At 35.6% G+C, this 20,967-nt stretch overlaps 2 protein-coding genes across 5 annotated transcripts in view; one reads left to right on the top strand and one right to left on the bottom strand.

Moving 5' to 3' along the window:
- The window catches only part of LOC138335712 (uncharacterized), a 68,226-nt gene that overhangs the window by 27,839 nt on the left and 19,420 nt on the right, over positions 1-20,967 (top strand). The gene's annotated exons all lie outside the window — the stretch shown is intronic.
- The window catches only part of LOC138334684 (sperm microtubule associated protein 2-like), a 53,117-nt gene that overhangs the window by 22,415 nt on the left and 9,735 nt on the right, over positions 1-20,967 (bottom strand). For 2 of the 4 annotated variants that reach the window (XM_069283346.1, XM_069283350.1), the window contains exons 2-3: positions 14,707-14,745; positions 8,131-8,161 (exon numbers count right to left, since the gene is read on the bottom strand). In XM_069283346.1, coding sequence (XP_069139447.1) covers positions 8,131-8,161; positions 14,707-14,745 — 70 coding nt within the window. Of the gene's footprint in view, positions 1-8,130; positions 8,162-8,919; positions 9,151-14,706; positions 14,746-20,967 lie in introns of those variants that run through there. The other 2 variants (XM_069283348.1, XM_069283349.1) reach the window with 2 other exon arrangements.

Genomic DNA, 20,967 nt, shown 5'->3' with positions numbered 1-20,967 from the left:
GTCAACTGATTCTGTCAACGGCTAAAATATCGGTGAATTATTATCATTACTGATTGTCTATTTAAAATCAATCAAGGAAATATAACGGAGTAAACTACAAAATAAATTCCCAAATGATATACAGTACATAAGAAACTTATGGGAAATTAAATAAAAAAAACCTAATAATTATAATTAGTTAAAAACCAATATTAGTTATACGTTATTTTGTAAATTAATAAACAATATTAGTCTTGTGTTCAATTCGTGAAATAGTTTGTGTACAGTACACTATTGTTAGTCTGGACATTTTGGATTATACACTGTGTACAGTAGAACCTTGTTAGTCTGGACACTTTAATTTGTGTGTACAGTAGAACCTTGTTGGTCTGGACACTTTGGTTTATTTGTACAGTAGAACCTTGTTAGTCTGGACACTTTGGTTTGTTTGTTAGGTAGAACCTTGTTAGTCTGGACACTTTGGTTTGTGTGCACAGTAGAACCTCGTTAGTCTGGACACGTTGGTTTATGTGTACAGTAGAACCTTGATAGTCTGGACACTTTGGTTTGTGTGTACAGTAGAACCTTGTTAATCTGCACACTTTGATTTGTGTGTACAGTAGAACCTCGTTAGTCTGGACACGTTGGTTTATGTGTACAGTAGAACCTTGATAGTCTGGACACTTTGGTTTGTGTGTACAGTAGAACCTTGTTAATCTGCACACTTTGATTTGTGTGTACAGTAGAACCTCGTTAGTCTGGACACGTTGGTTTATGTGTACAGTAGAACCTTGATAGTCTGGACACTTTGGTTTGTGTGTACAGTAGAACCTTGTTAATCTGCACACTTTGATTTGTGTGTACAGTAGAACCTTGTTAGTCTGTACACTTTGGTATGTGTGTACAGTAGAACCTTGTTAGTCTGGACACTTTTGGTTTATGTGTACAGTACAACCTGTTAGTCTGGACACTTTGGTTTATGTGTACAGTAGAACCTTGTTAGTCTGAACAATTTTGTTGGTATGTAAAGAAGAACTTTGTTAGTCTGGACACTTTGGTTTGCATGTACAGAAGAACTTTATTAGTCTGGACACTTTGGTTTGCATGTACAGAAGAACTTTGTTAGTCTGGACACTTTGGTTTGTGTGTACAGTAGAACCTTGTTTGTCTGGACACTTTGGTTTGTGTGTACAGTAGAACCATGTCAGTCTGGACACTTTGTTTGTATGTACAGTAGAACCTAGTTAGTCTGGACACTTTGGTTTGTGTGTACAGTAGAACCTTGTTAGTCTGGACACTTTTGGTTTATGTGTACAGTACAACCTGTTAGTCTAGACACTTTGGTTTGTGTGTACAGTAGAACCTTGTTAGTCTGGACACTTTGGTTTGTGTGTACAGTAGAACCATGTCAGTCTGGACACTTTGTTTGTATGTACAGTAGAACCTTGTTAGTCTGGACACTTTGGTTTGTGTGTTCAGTAGAACCTTGTTAGTCTGAACAATTTTGTTGGTATGTAAAGAAGAACTTTGTTAGTCTGGACACTTTGGTTTGCATGTACAGAAGAACTTTATTAGTCTGGACACTTTGGTTTGCATGTACAGAAGAACTTTGTTAGTCTGGACACTTTGGTTTGTGTTTACAGTAGAGCCTTGTTAGTCTGGACACTTTGGTTTGTGTGTACAGTAGAACCTTGTTAGTCTGGACACTTTGGTTTGTGTGTACAGTAGAACCATGTCAGTCTGGACACTTTGTTTGTATGTACAGTAGAACCTAGTTAGTCTGGACACTTTGGTTTGTGTGTACAGTAGAACCTTGTTAGTCTGGACACTTTGGTTTGTGTGTACAGTAGAACCTTGTTAGTTTGGACACTTTGTTTGTATGTACAATAGAACCTTATTAGTCCGGACACTTTGGTTTGTGTGTACAGAACAACCTGTTAGTCTGAACACTTTGGTTTGTGTGTACAGTAGAACCTTATTAGTCTGGACACTTTGGTTTGTGTGTACAGTAGAACCTTGTTAGTCCGGACACTTTGGTTTGTGTGTACAGTAGAACCTTGTTAGTCCGGACACTTTGGTTTGGGTGTACAGTAGAACATATGTCAGTCTGGACACTTTGTTTGTATGTACAGTAGAACCTTATTAGTCCGGACACTTTGGTTTGTGTGTACAGAACAACCTGTTAGTCTGAACACTTTGGTTTGTGTGTACAGTAGAACCTTGTTAGTCTGGACACTTTGATTTGTGTGTACAGTAGAACCTTATTTGTCTGGACACTTTGATTTGTGTGTAAGTAAGTACAACCTGTTAGTCTGGACACTTTGGTTTGTGTGCACAGTAGAACCTTGTAAGTCTAGACAATTTGGTTTGTGTGTACAGTAGAACCTTGTTAGTCTGTATGCTTTGGTTTGTGTGTACAGTAGAACCTTATTTGTCTGGACACTTTGGTTTGTGTGTACAGTACAACCTCTTAGTCTGGACACTTTGGTTTGTGTGTACAGTAGAACCTTATTTGTCTGGACCATTGGTTTGGGTGTACAGTAGAACGTATGTCAGTCTGGACATTTTGATTTGTATGTACAGTAGAACTTTATTTGTCCGAGTATTTTGGTTTGTATGTACAGTAGAACCTTGATAGTCTGGACACTTTGGTTTGTGTGTACAGTAGAGCCTTGTTAGTCTGGACACTGTGGTTTGTATGTACAGTAGAGCCTTATCTGTATGGACACTTTGGTTTGCATGTACAGAAGAACTTTGTTAGTCTGGACACTTTGGTTTGTGTGTACAGTAGAACCTTGTTTGTCTGGACACTTTGGTTTGGGTGTACAGTAGAACCATGTCAGTCTGGACACTTTGTTTGTATGTACAGTAGAACCTAGTTAGTCTGGACACTTTGGTTTGTGTGTACAGTAGAACCTTGTTAGTCTGGACACCTTTGGTTTATGTGTACAGTACAACCTGTTAGTCTGGACACTTTGGTTTGTATGTACAGTAGAACCTTGTTAGTCTGGACACTTTGGTTTGTGTGTACAGTAGAACCTTGTTAGTCTGGACACTTTGGTTTGTGTGTACAGTAGAACCTTGTTAGTCTGGACACTTTGGTTTGTATGTACAGTAGAACCTTGTTAGTCTGGACACTTTGGTTTGTGTGTACAGTAGAACCTTGTTAGTCTGAACAATTTTGTTGGTATGTAAAGAAGAACTTTGTTAGTCTGGACACTTTGGTTTGCATGTACAGAAGAACTTTATTAGTCTGGACACTTTGGTTTGTGTGTACAGTAGAACCTTGTTAGTCTGGACACTTTGGTTTGTGTGTACAGTAGAACCTTGTTAGTCTGGACACTTTGGTTTGTGTGTACAGTAGAACCTTGTTAGTCTGGACACTTTGGTTTGTGTGTACAGTAGAACCTTGTTAGTCTAGACACTTTGGTTTGTGTGTACAGTAGAACCTTGTTAGTCTGGACACTTTGGTTTGTGTGTACAGTAGAACCTTGTTAGTCTGGACACTTTGGTTTGTGTGTACAGTAGAACCTTGTTAGTGTGGACACTTTGGTTTGTGTGTACAGTAGAACCTTATTAGTCTGGACACTTTGGTTTGTGTGTACAGTAGAACCTTGTTAGTCTGGACACTTTGGTTTGTGTGTACAGTAGAACCTTGTTAGTCTGGACACTTTGGTTTGTGTGTACAGTAGAACCTTGTTAGTCTGGACACTTTGGTTTGTGTGTACAGTAGAACCTTATTAGTCTGGACACTTTGGTTTGTGTGTACAGTAGAACCTTGTTAGTCCGGACACTTTGGTTTGTGTGTACAGTAGAACCTTATTAGTCTGGACACTTTGGTTTGTGTGTACAGTAGAACCTTGTTAGTCCGGACACTTTGGTTTGGGTGTACAGTAGAACATATGTCAGTCTGGACACTTTGTTTGTATGTACAATAGAACCTTATTAGTCCGGACACTTTGGTTTGTGTGTACAGTAGAACCTTGTTAGTTTGGACACTTTGTTTGTATGTACAATAGAACCTTATTAGTCTGGACACTTTGGTTTGTGTGTAGAGAACAACCTGTTAGTCTGAACACTTTGGTTTGTGTGTACAGTAGAACCTTATTAGTCTGGACACTTTGGTTTGTGTGTACAGTAGAACCTTGTTAGTCCGGACACTTTGGTTTGTGTGTACAGTAGAACCTTATTAGTCTGGACACTTTGGTTTGTGTGTACAGTAGAACCTTGTTAGTCCGGACACTTTGGTTTGTGTGTACAGTAGAACCTTTAGTCTGGACACTTTGGTTTGTGTGTACAGTAGAACCTTATTTGTCTGGACACTTTGGTTTGGGTGTACAGTAGAACGTATGTCAGTCTGGACATTTGATTTGTATGTACAGTAGAACTTTATTTGTCGAGTATTTGGTTTGTATGACAGTTGACCTTGTTAGTCTGGACACTTTGGTTTGTGTGTACAGTAGAGCCTTGTTAGTCTGGACACTGTGGTTTGTGTATGTACAGTAGAACCTTGTTAGTCTGGACACTTTGGTTTGTGTGTACAGTAGAACCTTGTTAGTCTGGACACTTTGGTTTGTGTGTACAGTAGAACCTTGTTAGTCTGGACACTTTGGTTTGTGTGTACAGTAGAACCTGTATTAGTCTGGACACTTTGGTTTGTGTGTGTACAGTAGAACCTTGTTAGTCTGGACACTTTGGTTTGTGTGTACAGTAGAACCTTGTTAGTCTGGACACTTTGGTTTGTGTGTACAGTAGAACCTTGTTAGTCTGGACACTTTGGTTTGTGTGTACAGTAGAACCTTGTTAGTCTGGACACTTTGGTTTGTGTGTACAGTAGAACCTTGTTAGTCTGGACACTTTGGTTTGTGTGTACAGTAGAACCTTATTTGTCTGGACACTTTGGTTTGTGTGTACAGTAGAACCTTGTTAGTCTGGACACTTTGGTTTGTGTGTACAGTAGAACCTTGTTTGTCTGGACCATTGGTTTGGGTGTACAGTAGAACCTTGTTAGTCTGGACACTTTGGTTTGTGTGTACAGTAGAACCTTGTTAGTCTGGACACTTTGGTTTGTATGTACAGTAGAACCTTGTTAGTCTGGACACTTTGGTTTGTGTGTACAGTAGAACCTTGTTAGTCTGGACACTTTGGTTTGTATGTACAGTAGAACCTTATTAGTCTGGACACTTTGGTTTGTGTGTACAGTAGAACCTTGTTAGTCTGGACACTTTGGTTTGTGTGTACAGTAGAACCTTGTTAGTCTGGACACTTTGGTTTGTGTGTACAGTAGAACCTTGTTAGTTTGGACACTTTGTTTGTATGTACAATAGAACCTTATTAGTCCGGACACTTTGGTTTGTGTGTACAGTAAAACCTTGTTAGTTTGGACACTTTGTTTGTATGTACAATAGAACCTTATTAGTCTGGACACTTTGGTTTGTGTGTAGAGAACAACTGTTAGTCTGACACTTTGGTTTGTGTGTACAGTAGAACCTTATTAGTCTGGACACTTTGGTTTGTGTGTACAGTAGATCCTTGTTAGTCTGGACACTTTGGTTTGTGTGTACAGTAGAACCTTAGTTAGTCTGGACACTTTGGTTTGTGTGTACAGTAGAACCTTGTTAGTCTGGACACTTTGGTTTGTGTGTACAGTAGAACCTTGTTAGTCTGGACACTTTGGTTTGTGTGTACAGTAGAACCTTATTAGTCTGGACACTTTGGTTTGTGTGTACAGTAGAACCTTGTTAGTCTGAACACTTTGGTTTGTGTGTACAGTAGAACCTTGTTAGTCTGGACACTTTGGTTTGTGTGTACAGTAGAACCTTGTTAGTCTGGACACTTTGGTTTGTGTGTACAGTAGAACCTTATTTGTCTGGACACTTTGGTTTGTGTGTACAGTAGAACCTTGTAGTCTGACACTTTGGTTTGTGTGTACAGTAGAACCTTATGTCTGACTTGGTTTGGTGTACAGTAGAACTTGTAGTCTGGACATTTGGTTTGTGTGTACAGTAGAACTTTATTTGTCTGGACACTTTGGTTTGTGTGTACAGTAGAACCTTGATAGTCTGGACACTTTGGTTTGTGTGTACAGTAGACTTGTTAGTCTGGACACTGTGGTTTGTATGTACAGTAGAGCCTTATTGTGACACTTTGGTTTGATGTACAGAGAACTTTGTTAGTTGGACACTTTGGTTTGTGTGTACAGTAGAACCTTGTTTGTCTGGACACTTTGGTTTGGGTGTACAGTAGAACCTTGTTAGTCTGGACACTTTGGTTTGTGTGTACAGTAGAACCTTGTTAGTCTGGACACTTTGGTTTGTGTGTACAGTAGAACCTTGTTAGTCTGGACACTTTTGGTTTATGTGTACAGTACAACCTGTTAGTCTGGACACTTTGGTTTGTGTGTACAGTAGAACCTTGTTAGTCTGGACACTTTGGTTTGTGTGTACAGTAGAACCTTGTTAGTCTGGACACTTTGGTTTGTGTGTACAGTAGAACCTTGTTAGTCTGGACACTTTGGTTTGTGTGTACAGTAGAACCTTGTTAGTCTGGACACTTTGGTTTGTGTGTACAGTAGAACTTTGTTAGTCTGGACACTTTGGTTTGCATGTACAGAAGAACTTTATTAGTCTGGACACTTTGGTTTGCATGTACAGAAGAACTTTGTTAGTCTGGACACTTTGGTTTGTGTTTACAGTAGAGCCTTGTTAGTCTGGACACTTTGGTTTGCATGTACAGAAGAACTTTGTTAGTCTGGACACTTTGGTTTGTGTGTACAGTAGAACCATGTCAGTCTGGACACTTTGTTTGTATGTACAGTAGAACCTAGTTAGTCTGGACACTTTGGTTTGTGTGTACAGTAGAACCTTGTTAGTCTGGACACTTTGGTTTGTGTGTACAGTAGAACCTTGTTAGTTTGGACACTTTGTTTGTATGTACAATAGAACCTTATTAGTCCGGACACTTTGGTTTGTGTGTAGAGAAGAACCTTGTTAGTCCGGACACTTTGGTTTGTGTGTACAGTAGAACCTTATTAGTCTGGACACTTTGGTTTGTGTGTACAGTAGAACCTTGTTAGTCCGGACACTTTGGTTTGTGTGTACAGTAGAACCTTATTAGTCTGGACACTTTGGTTTGTGTGTACAGTAGAACCTTGTTAGTCCGGACACTTTGGTTTGGGTGTACAGTAGAACATATGTCAGTCTGGACACTTTGTTTGTATGTACAGTAGAACCTTATTAGTCCGGACACTTTGGTTTGTGTGTACAGAACAACCTGTTAGTCTGAACACTTTGGTTTGTGTGTACAGTAGAACCTTGTTAGTCTGGACACTTTGATTTGTGTGTACAGTAGAACCTTATTTGTCTGGACACTTTGGTTTGTGTGTAAAGTACAACCTGTTAGTCTGGACACTTTGGTTTGTGTGCACAGTAGAACCTTGTAAGTCTAGACAATTTGGTTTGTGTGTACAGTAGAACCTTGTTAGTCTGTATGCTTTGGTTTGTGTGTACAGTAGAACCTTATTTGTCTGGACACTTTGGTTTGTGTGTACAGTACAACCTCTTAGTCTGGACACTTTGGTTTGTGTGTACAGTAGAACCTTATTTGTCTGGACCATTGGTTTGGGTGTACAGTAGAACGTATGTCAGTCTGGACATTTTGATTTGTATGTACAGTAGAACTTTATTTGTCCGAGTATTTTGGTTTGTATGTACAGTAGAACCTTGATAGTCTGGACACTTTGGTTTGTGTGTACAGTAGAGCCTTGTTAGTCTGGACACTGTGGTTTGTGTGTACAGTAGAACCTTGTTAGTCTGGACACTTTGGTTTGTGTGTACAGTAGCACCTTTAGTTTGGACACTTTGGTTTGTATGTACAGTAGAGCCTTATTTGTATGGACACTTTTGTTTGTGTGTACAGTAGAACCTTGTTAGTCTGGACACTTTGGTTTGTGTGTACAATAGAACCTTGTTAGTCTGGACATTTTGGTTTGTGTGTACAGTAGAACCTTAAAATTGTTGGTTGTGAGAAATGCACATAGTTATGGCTTGTGTAACCGTTAGGTTAAGTAATGTATTAAGTAATGTAATAATTGGTCAGATTGTGTAGTTTACATTAAACAGAGCAATAATTATCGGAATAATTTCTCCTTACCTGCCGCTTTGTCTTATCTGCTCAAACTCCACTGAAATAACAAGCAGAAAACTAAAGTTAACATGTAGAGTAATAAGTTAATAGTTAGAGTACTAGTGTAGGGATTATATATTTATGTACAGTACGTATCTGCAATCAAAATGGTAACATCCCATGTGACAGCTAATATTCTAGCTGTCAGCTGAAATATGAGATTTTACATTCATAATTTATAAACAATTCATTATCCTCAAGGATGGAACAGCAATTGTAACAGCCAAATTCCATAATCGCTGGCATGGCAACGATTATAAATATACAAAAATATATGCATCAAAATTAGGGATCATATACTGAACAAGGCCAATTGCATTTGGTAAGGTCACATTAAGTGGGGTTGCAGTGAAAATGTAAATGTAAGAAAATTCTTAAATGTTCCTAATACAGACTATATAGATATGTACTCAAATAAATCCCTCCAAAGGTGCTACTTGATTTATAATTTTAAAAAGAATAATGTAAAAAAAAAAAAAAAAAAAAAAGATGATGAAAAGAAATATATTTATATAGAATAATGTCAATCTTGGTTTATCTATAAAGTGATATTTTCGACAAAACTGAACAGATTACATATGGTTTCATCATGTTATATTATCTTGCAATACCAGTCCTGAGTTACATTAATTACCATACATCAATGTATCAATGTACAGATATATATCAAAACAATGCGAGGTTATTGTAACGACAATATATCCTGGCAAATTTGTACAGAGTTGGATGTTTTGTATCCATCACATATATACCTACCTGTTTGCTTCTGTTTGGCCTCGGCAACCATTTTAAAATTTGTAAGACAAATCACTCAATATTTCAGATGAAGCCAGTTTGTAGCCATAGTTTTCTCATTCATAATTTCCAGGTTTTAGCACCAGACCATTGAGCAGCCAAAAAATATGGTAAACCTTACTGATATTGTTTGTTTGTTCCAGCCATGTAACACACTAATCCATTACTAATGACAGACTTAAGGTGAAATGTTTTATTGTCTTAATAACACAATGCCAAGGATATCAAACTTTACAAGGAACCAATTAAAACTACGATACCTTGATTAGAAAAGAAGGTAAATCAATTATATACTTTATAATCTAGAACCTGTATACAACTATATTTTATTTAGGGAAATTATGTTAATTTACAAATTACAAATATTCAAGCGTATAAAAACACATACGATATTCTCCCAATCATGAAGCTAACCAGACTTTGACAACTATTACCACAGTCAGCGTTAGAAGTTTTATCTATAACCTACAGTATTGGGTATTGTATATTTGTGAAGCTGATAAGAATTGGTATGTATGTAACCTTACATCAAGGTCACTGTAAGACGACAAAGTCATTGTAACACAACAATAACGTGATCGTAACCCAACGTTAACACCTCTGATTCACTAGATACGGCTTTGTGACATTGGTTACAGGTGAGCACCACACTATTATGTATAATTCTACACCTAGACTCTTTAACAGACCAAAGAAGAAAACCCTAATTTTTTACAGCCTTGAATTAGTGTTTAAGGACTATAGGGCTATACATGTAATTTATGGTGATTGTGCCCCTAAGATTTTAGGTTTAAAAGCCTAGCATATTACCAAGAGCTATGGCCAACTGATTTTCCTCACTAAAACTACAGTTACGGACAGCTTTGTACCGGTTAGAAGGACATCAATGGATTAATGGTAATCTTACAGAGCAAACGATTCTAAGTATAATCACTGCCTCCACCATATATATAGGGATCAAACTCCAGACCTCTGATTTAAGTCTCCTTCTAAACAGGTTGAGGTAAAGAGAAGTTCTCTCAAACCAAGATATTACAGTTTTCAAAAGATTGTTAGACTGCCGATGGGGAGGTCAAAAGAGTTATATTTCAATAAGGGAAGGACACATGTCATTTAAGGGACAAGAAAAAGATAAACAGAAACGATTGGTAGAAACTAGGAAAGTGTGAGAACAAGTAATGATTGATAAATAAGGTCCTAAGACACATCTGGAAAGGTGGGGGCAGGGCATAGCAAGGACTTAAAGGATAGCAGGACTTATATTATAATTACTATACATAAAAAATCAAAGTAAGCAAAGAAAAAGAGAGAAGGCCAGGAGGCAAACCAGTAAGGGGTATAAGATAAATATGAGATCAGACAATCAATGTATAATAGCTGGCAAAAAACCATTCCATACCTAAAGGTTAAGTGGGTTGTCCTTCCAAGGTACGACAGACATTCTCGTACAGACATGATCACAAGATTATGTAATCTGTATAACTGTCAATGATTGAAAACAGGAGCAAATACTGATCTTATGGTTTCAGTGTTATAGCCAGATAAAATCAGATGAGATATTAATACACAGTATAAGGAGTTAATTGTCTAGACTGGTGACAGATTGATCGATTACATCTCGATGTTGGTACGACTACCTGTAGCCGGGTAGGATTACCTAATGTGTATTACATAACTACCCAGGTAACTGACCTAACAGAGAGATAGCTGCGATTACCAAACTGACAATGAGAAGGTATTACTAATCCAAATATTTACTGTTCTATCATATTGTGACTCGTTTTTGTTATGCTGTTACAGTCATGAAATGGGGAGGGGGCAAAAAGTTTACATTTAATCATATCTATACTGTCATGTGGTCGGTCCACATTGATATATGTGACTGGGGCATTTGAGGGCATGTACATCTTATAAGACATGTATGATTTTAAACTTATCAACAGACAAGGTCATTTTAGGTGGAGGAAAACTGGAGTGCTTGGAGAAAAACAACTAAATGTATTGATACCTGGCAACAGCCTCACTTTGGCCTTAATAATCAACCCCTAACCCAGATAAAGAAAGTTATGAATATCAAATGGATTGAATTTCTTAAGTTGTATATAAATACAAACTAATTATATAAGATGATGTCAATGTACATGTACATAGTAAGTATGTACATGTACGTAGTAATTGTGTACATGTAAGAGTGTACATGTGCATAGTAAGTGTTTACATATATGCACAGTAAAAGTGTTCATGTACACAGTAAGTGTGTACATGTTCATAGTAAGTGTGTACATGTTCATAGTAAGTGTGTACATGTAAGAGTGTGCATGTACATAGTAAGTATGTAGATGTACATAGTAAACGTGTACATGTACATGGAAAGTATGTACATGTACAAAGTAAGAGTGTGCATGTGTAAGAGTGTACATGTACACTTTAAGTGTGTACATGTACATAGTAATTGTGTACTTGTAAGAGTGTACATCTATATAGGAAGAGTGTACATGTGTAAAAGTGTACATGTAATAAGAGTGTACATGTACATAGTAATTAATATATATATATATATATATATATATATATATATATAAGAGTGTGCATGTATAAGAGTGTGCATGTATAAGAGTGTACAGGTATATAGTATTAGGGTATATATGTACATGTGTAAAAGTGTACATATCATTTTTGTCAGTCCTGAATAATGTAAACCAACTGTCTTTCACAGCTATTAAATTTTCATTTCAACAAGTTAATTTGCAAAGATCAACATTCACAGATTGAAAAATCATATGGAAATTCCTATCAATAAAATATGACGAAGATGTTAATTCGTGGAGATAAACTTTCACGAATTTACTTAGATCATGAAATTCGTGAAAGTTAATCGTACACAAAATAAAATTGATTTATAGTATAAAGCCATTTGACAGGAATGAACAAGAATTATTATTACGTTGTATAACAAAATAATCAATTTGAAGCAAATCTAACAATGTGCCATTGTACAATATATAAATAACTGCTTTGAATTAGAATCTCATAATAAATGTACACAGTATTGTGTAAAGTGAATTGATAAAGAGTTTTATACAGCCAGAACCACCTGTTAATCAATACCTTAATGGAAAAGTTTGCAGTTTAATAATTTCATTTTACATGCTGATATAACAATACCCTAATATTAATTGTTATGTACTGCTGGGCGACAGCATTCAATTAGTTCTGAACAGCATGTACATGGATTACAGAACTGCAGGAGTTATTATCTGGTGAATAAAATACAAAATTAGCATGATGGCGAAATATATAATCCTGATAATCACCAATTGCATTACAATGCCAAATTTGAAAATACATATTAGCAGTTGTATTACAAAAGGGTTATATTGGCTTATGAAAATGATACATTTTAATATGTAGATGGAATCAGTACTATACTTTTAAAAATTCTAAAATCCATATGTACACTGACTGAATATATTATGAAATATTCATTAGAATTTCTGTAATAGCCGTCTAATGGTAATGACTGTTAATGTGGCCATGGTAGACTGATATTTTCATATTCATAAAGTAAAATGTTTGATATTGATTTGGTTGATTTAAATTTTGCAGAAGTAAATACATCTTCATTTATACAACATGATAGTGTCAGGATCTAAGATCCAACTGATAAAATTAATTAGAGATATTAGCAAGGTTAGAGGCAAGTTTTAAGAAGTCTGTACTTGTTGTTCACTGTTATGAACATGCTTTTTATCTACCAGGTACGTATACACAGACATTTCAATTTGAACTTTGGTCAATTTTTTGCGACAGATCTGAGTAAAATACATCTAACTTAAAGGATCAATTTTCATTATAATTGTAGCTTTCATTGAAAGATTCTTATATTTCTGTAATATTTTGAGAACTGACAATTAATTATTCCATCTAATTTAGTAATTGAAGTGAGTAAAGTATCGCATCACAGATCTTTATATAAGTACACGTATAGTACTGGGTCAGTGTTACATACATACTTACATGTACATCCATGTGTATATATTATAGAAATGAATACCTGCTTTTAAGCACTCGACAGAAGTGAACATCAAAGTTCTGTAACACTTGCTCAGTGCTCTCTATCTCAAAGTCATTAATCATTTATGTACTATGTCCTAATTAATTATCTATACTACACTCATTATACCTCCCTTAACGAAGTTAGCGGGATGGATACTGAAATCATTGTGTCTGTCTGTCTGTCGATAGAAAAATTTGTCCAGACATATTGGATCAGTTTTTGGCAGCAACATTGAGGACCATATTTAGATGTACATGCACATGCATGGTGTTGTTGCTTTTTGCTGAAAGTTTAGTTATCATACATGGTTACTATACACAGGTTTTGTGAAATGACCAATATCTTAATTATAAGCTTTTTTTTATTAATTTTGTTCACACTTAATCAATCAGTGTAACATGTGGAAAGAAGTCTTTATAGTATTTTAGGACGAAAGCCTTGGGTTCTTCAGAATAGAAATCTTTGGTGCTTTAGGACGGAAGTCTTTGGTGCTTTAGGACAGAAGTCTTTGGTGCTTTAGAACAGAAACCTTTGGTATGTTAGGATGCCTTGCCAGGGTACTTTATGACAGAGATCTTGGTATTGTAGGATATATGGAAGATTTGGTGTTTAAGGAAGCCTTTGAACTCAACTGTGATTGACGAAATACCACAATATAGCATTCCTAATCAAGTACATGTATATGTCACATTTTAGGTATTAAAGGAACTCCTCTGGTATTACCTGTAATACACTTATACCTGTTGGTATTACCTGTAATACACTTATACCTGTAATAAAGTCCTACAGAATTACACAGGTGTAAATGGAGGTATTATACCCGGACTGTTACACCACTATAATCCAGTGGTATAGATTATAACATGTTGTAGACACACATAACTGTGTGACAATCAGATCACAATTAGTGTATTTAGGTTAATGTTATCAGTGTAGATAATAGTTACCATATATACTAACCCACTCGTACACTGTGTCAGTTTGTAACTTTTCTCTACTTATAGATCAACAATTAATGGTGATGGACAACATGCTTTACAACACTTGTACCAAAGAAGACAATTATTTGATCAATAATATATTGTTTTACTTTACACTATTATAATTACACTTTGGGGTGGCAAATTATCACAGTACTTCACACTTTAATTATCATACTAATTGAACAAAGGGAAATAACTCTTCATTCTGTTTAGTAACAATGCAATCAGTCAATGAAACAATATCTAATTTATATTTGTTAAAAGGATGCAAATCAACACATAAAGTAATATCATCACACAACCAGGGGAAACAATTCTGCTTTTTTGAAACGTAAAAGGAAGACAACTCCACACCATATCACATGGGAATTATTTCAAGGATTTAATTAGGAAGTCATTTTCATAGTTAGAACAATTAATGACATATGCAAAATAGGTAGGATCGTGAGTAGAACAATTATACCTACAATATTTTTTACTGGAGAAGAAAATTTGTAGTTCTAAAATTCTACAATATTTCAAAAATTCCTTTTAATTTTGAAAAGGAATTTTTTTTTTAATAATACTGACCTGAGCTTTGAAGTTCAGTGTAATTCTTGTTCAAATACATAATGTAACTAGATGTTATACATAGATTATGGTAATCATATTTAGGTCAAAGGTTAGGTAATTCAAACAATAATTGGGTCATTGATAGAGAAGTTTTACCTTGACCTTCAAAATATTGGTGGTCTCCTTGGGAAAATTCTGCTGTTAGAAAGAAAGACATGTTTGAATTACATCAGTCAATACATATCATCCTGTACCTTGTTCCATCCTAAAATGGCATACGGCTTTGATTGTTCAGACGTCTCATTTCACCTATTAAACAAGTAATGTGCATGCAGTATAATTGAGAACACATCTTGATTCAACCAACAATCATCTAAGCAGTAACCACACTGGTCAACACTGGGATCTTAAGAGTTTACAATCAATAAATCAAGTATTCTTTCCTCAAAGCAGCTTTAATGTCTGGCCACTAACCATAGTCATTACAATGCTTGAGAAGGCATTCTAACAAATTTGTCTACCTATATGTTATACATCAGAATACTGGGGAGTTAATACCGTGGTAAAGAGTCGTGAATGTACTCTACGATTAGGAGCAATTAGAGTAAATCTATCTTTACATCAAAGTATAAAAATATGAACAAGAGAAAAGACGTGAAGATCTAGGTATGAAGTTGGTGCTGATCTACCAATTTCTCTGTCCAACTGAATAATTAATGTAATTGTCTGTTTGGGATCAATAAATGAGTACCAATATCATCTGGTAGTGCCAGAATTCTAACAAATGTTTCACTAGAAGCTTTAGCCAAGACAACACTACCAGAACATCTAACAAATGTTTCACTCAAAGCTTTAGCCAAGACAACACTACCAGAACATCTAACAAATGTTTCACTCAGAGCTTTTAAGTCAGGACAACACTACCAGAACATCTAACAAATGTTTCACTGGAAGCTTTAGTCAGGACAACACTACCAGAACATCTAACAAATGTTTCACTCAAAGCTTTAGTCAGGACAACACTACCAGAACATCTAACAAATGTTTCACTGGAAGCTTTAGTCAGGACAACACTACCAGAACATCTAACAAATGTTTCACTGGAAGCTTTAGTCAGGACAACACTACCAGGACATCTAACAAATGTTTCACTGAAAGCCTTAGTCAGGACAACACTACTATAACATCTAACAAATGTTTCACTCAAAGCTTTAGTCAGGACAACACTACCAGAACATCTAACAAATGTTTCACTGGAAGCTTTAGTCAGGACAACACTACCAGAACATCTAACAAATGTTTCACTGGAAGCTTTAGTCAGGACAACACTACCAGAACATCTAACAAATGTTTCACTGGAAGCTTTAGTCTGGACAACACTACCAGAACATCTAACAAATGTTTCACTTGAAGCTTTAGTCTGGACAACACTACCAGAACATCTAACAAATGTTTCACTTGAAGCTTTAGTCAGGACAACACTACCAGAACATCTAACAAATGTTTCACTCGAAGCTTTAGTCAGGACAACACTACCAGAACATCTAACAAATGTTTCACTCAGAGCTTTTAAGTCTGGACAACACTACCAGAACATCTAACAAATGTTTCACTGGAAGCTTTAGTCAGGACAACACTACCAGAACATCTAACAAATGTTTTACTGAAAGTTTTAGTCAGGACAACACTACCATAACATCTAACAAATGTTTCACTGGAAGTTTTAGTCAGGACAACACTACCATAACATCTAACAAATGTTTCAGTGGAAGTTTTAGTCTGGACGAAACTACCAGGAAATCTAACAAATGTTTCACTGGAAGCTTTAGTCTGGACAACACTACCAGAACATCTAACAAATGTTTCACTCAGAGCTTCTAAGTCAGGACAACACTACCAGAACATCTAACAAATGTTTCAGTGGAAGTTTTAGTCTGGACGAAACTACCAGGAAATCTAACATATGTTTCACTGAAAGCTTTAGTCAGGACAACACTACCAGAACATCTAACAAATGTTTCACTTGAAGCTTTAGTCAGGACAACACTACTAGAACATCTAACAAATGTTTCACTGGAAGCTTTAGTCAGGACAACACTACCAGAACATCTAACAAATGTTTCACTGGAAGCTTTAGTCAGGACAACACTACCAGAACATCTAACAAATGTTTCACTGAAAGCTTTAGTCAGGACAACACTACCAGGACATCTAACAAATGTTTCACTGAAAGCCTTAGTCAGGACAACACTACTATAACATCTAACAAATGTTTCACTCAAAGCTTTAGCCAAGACAACACTACCAGAACATCTAACAAATGTTTCACTGGAAGCTTTAGTCAGGACAACACTACCAGAACATCTAACAAATGTTTCACTGGAAGCTTTAGTCAGGACAACACTACCAGAACATCTAACAAATGTTTCACTGGAAGCTTTAGTCAGGACAACACTACCATAACATCTAACAAATGTTTCACTGGAAGTTTTAGTCAGGACAACACTACCATAACATCTAACAAATGTTTCAGTGGAAGTTTTAGTCTGGACGAAACTACCAGGAAATCTAACAAATGTTTCACTGGAAGCTTTAGTCAGGACAACACTACCAGAACATCTAACAAATGTTTCACTGAAGGTTTTAGTCAGGACAACACTACCAGAACATCTAACAAATGTTTCAGTGGAAGTTTTAGTCTGGACGAAACTACCAGGAAATCTAACAAATGTTTCACTGGAAGCTTTAGTCAGGACAACACTACCAGAACATCTAACAAATGTTTCACTGGAAGCTTTAGTCAGGACAACACTACCAGAACATCTAACAAATGTTTCAGTGGAAGTTTTAGTCTGGACGAAACTACCAGGAAATCTAACAAATGTTTCATTTGAAGCTTTAGTCTGGACGAAACTACCAGGAAATCTAACATATGTTTCACTTGAAGCTTTAGTCTGGACAACACTACCAGAACATCTAACAAATATTTCACTTGAAGCTTTAGTCAGGACAACACTACCAGAACATCTAACAAATGTTTCACTCAAAGCTTTAGCCAAGACAACACTACCAGAACATCTAACAAATGTTTTCCTGAAAGTTTTAGTCTGGACAACACTACCAGAACATCTAACAAATATTTCACTTGAAGCTTTAGTCAGGACAACACTACCAGAACATCTAACAAATGTTTCACTCAAAGCTTTAGTCAGGACAACACTACCAGAACATCTAACAAATGTTTCACTCCAAGCTTTAGTCAGGACAACACTACCAGAACATCTAACAAATGTTTCACTCCAAGCTTTAGTCAGGACAACACTACCAGAACATCTAACAAATGTTTCACTGGAAGCTTTAGTCAGGACAACACTACCAGAACATCTAACAAATGTTTCAGTGGAAGTTTTAGTCTGGACGAGACTACCAGAACATCTAATAAATGTTTCAGTGGAAGTTTTAGTCAGGACAACACAACCAGACTATCTAACAAATGTTTCACTGGAAGCTTTAGTCAGGACAACACTACCAGAACATCTAACAAATGTTTCAGTGGAAGTTTTAGTCAGGACAACACAATCAGAACATCTAACAAATGTTTCACTGGAAGCTTTAGTCAGGACAACACAACCAGAACATCTAACAAATGTTTCAGTGGAAGTTTTAGTCTGGATGAAACTACCAGGAAATCTAACAAATGTTTCACTTGAAGCTTTAGTCTGGACGAAACTACCAGGAAATCTAACATATGTTTCACTCGAAGCTTTAGTCTGGACAACACTACCAGAATTCTAACAAATGTTTCACTCCAAGTCCAAGCTTTAGTCAGGACAACACTACCAGAACATCTAACAAATGTTTCAATCAAAGCTTTATAGTCTGGTGATGACACCAACACTTAGTCTACCAGACTATCAGTAGACCTCTTGTGCATAGTACATGTTTATTGTGCAAGCGCCTGGGTAAGGAAGTCTTATTGTGATGTCACAATGGTTATATGATGTTTCATACCTTATGACCTCATTAAAATGTTGGATGCAAAGGCCTCCATTGGGAGCAGTATAAAGATAATATGTTGAGGAAACATTATAGATCAATTATATAGTGTTACCTTAATACCTGCAGTGATCATGATTTTTATCCTAAATAATTTCTTTGCATACATGTATTGCCACAGATTTTCCTTATGGGAAGGTATCCATGTCGTTATTCTGTAAGTGAAATTCACATCTTATTCTCTCAAAAGTATGACATTACGCTTGCAAACACATAATGGGACAATCAATTTCTACCCACAAGGGCAGATAACTCTGTAATATGCAAAAACAGAACTTCAGGGTCCTGAACCTTTTAAATTTAGAAATTAGTACATTTTTGCTTCCTCAAAATAATTTGGAGATATATTTGTGTATTTCCTTTAATTCGAAAAATATTCATATGAGATTTGGAAAATATAGCCAAATTTCTCTAGAAGACAAGACCTGTAATTCGACCCTACATGTACCTGACAAAAGACACTGCCTACCGCCAAAGACAACAAGCCACTGGATATAGTCTTCTTTGGTTTGACAACTAAACCCAACAAGGTACTGATAAACCCTGGCTAACTGCTGGTCAAACTTAGTTCCCATTCCGTGAGAGTTTATAACATGTAAGCTGAGACTACAAATATGATTTAATTAATAGACTTAGGTACATCCACATTGATATTTTTGCCAGAAAAAAAACATCACAGATACAAGAACTCTACTCAAAAACAATTCAAAAAGTTACTTTGAAAAAAAATAAAATATCAAAGTGTACCTGTTCAAAGATAATTATATATAAGATATTGGATTTGAATAGCTGGTGCATTTTGTATGCTCTTAACCTGCAGGGTTGTAGTCAGATGTGAGTGTAGAAAGTCATCTATCCAGAAATGTACAGCATACTGTTATAAGATCTAAAATTTACACTTAGTGAAAGTGCAGTGTGGTGCATGTGATCAGTTTGTATATGGTTTTCTACTCAGACTTTTCAGTAGACATAGAAATTGATATTTAAGTTAAAAACAAGTTATAGAAGAGCCATTTTGTGGTCTATCATTTAAATGTTCATTTCAATAAACTTCTCCAGTACTTTAAGAAGTATCAGATATAAGTTTCAACTGGAGACCACATGGGAATACAAAAGCCTTTGATCAGGAGAGTGACACACAATTCATATTGATAATGAAAAGAGCTTATCACTAAGTTATAGTCAAAAACCTTATATACTGTAAGAGTGTACATGTATAAGAGTGTACATGTATAAGAGTGTACAGGTATATAGTATTAGGGTATATAATATGTACATGTGTAAAAGTGTACATATCATTTTTGTCAGTCCTGAATAATGTAAACCAACTTGTCTTTCACAGCTATTAAATTTTCATTTCAACAAGTTAATTTGCAAAGATCAACATTCACAGATTGAAAAATCATATGGAAATTTCTATCAATAAAATATGACGAAGATGGTAATTCGTGGAGATAAACTTTCACGAATTTACTTAGATCATGAAATTCGTGAAAGTTAATCGTACACAAAATAAAATTGATTTATAGTATAAAGCCATTTGACAGGAATGAACAAGAATTATTATTACGTTGTATAACAAAATAATCAATTTGAAGCAAATCTAACAATGTGCCATTGTACAATATATAAATAACTGCTTTGAATTAGAATCTCATAATAAATGTACATGGTATTGTGTAAAGTGAATTGATAAAGAGTTTTATACAGCCAGAACCACCTGTTAATCAATACCTTAATGGAAAAGTTTGCAGTTTAATAATTTCATTTTACATGCTGATATAACAATACCCTAATATTAATTGTTATGTACTGCTGGGCGACAGCATTCAATTAGTTCTGAACAGCATGTACATGGATTACAGAACTGCAGGAGTTATTATCTGGTGAATAAAATACAAAATTAGCATGATGGCGAAATATATAATCCTGATAATCACCAATTGCATTACAATGCCAAATTTGAAAATACATATTAGCAGTTGTATTACAAAAGGGTTATATTGGCTTATGAAAATGATACATTTTAATATGTAGATGGAATCAGTACTATACTTTTAAAAATTCCAAAATCCATATGTACACTGACTGAATATATTATGAAATATTCATTAGAATTTCTGTAATAGCCGTCTAATGGTAATGACTGTTAATGTGGCCATGGTAGACTGATATTTTAATATTCATATAGTAAAATGTTTGATATTGATTTGGTTGATTTAAATTTTGCAGAAGTAAATACATCTTCATTTATACAACATGATAGTATCAGGATCTAAGATCCAACTGATAAAATTAATTAGAGATATTAGCAAGGTTAGAGGCAAGTTTTAAGAAGTCTGTACTTGTTGTTCACTGTTA

The sequence above is a fragment of the Argopecten irradians genome, chromosome 11, assembly GCF_041381155.1.
Source record: "Argopecten irradians isolate NY chromosome 11, Ai_NY, whole genome shotgun sequence".
Classification (NCBI taxonomy): Eukaryota; Metazoa; Mollusca; class Bivalvia; order Pectinida; family Pectinidae; genus Argopecten; species Argopecten irradians.
The sequence above is the reverse complement of the archived record's forward strand: the minus strand, read 5'-3'. Positions and strand labels throughout refer to the sequence as shown.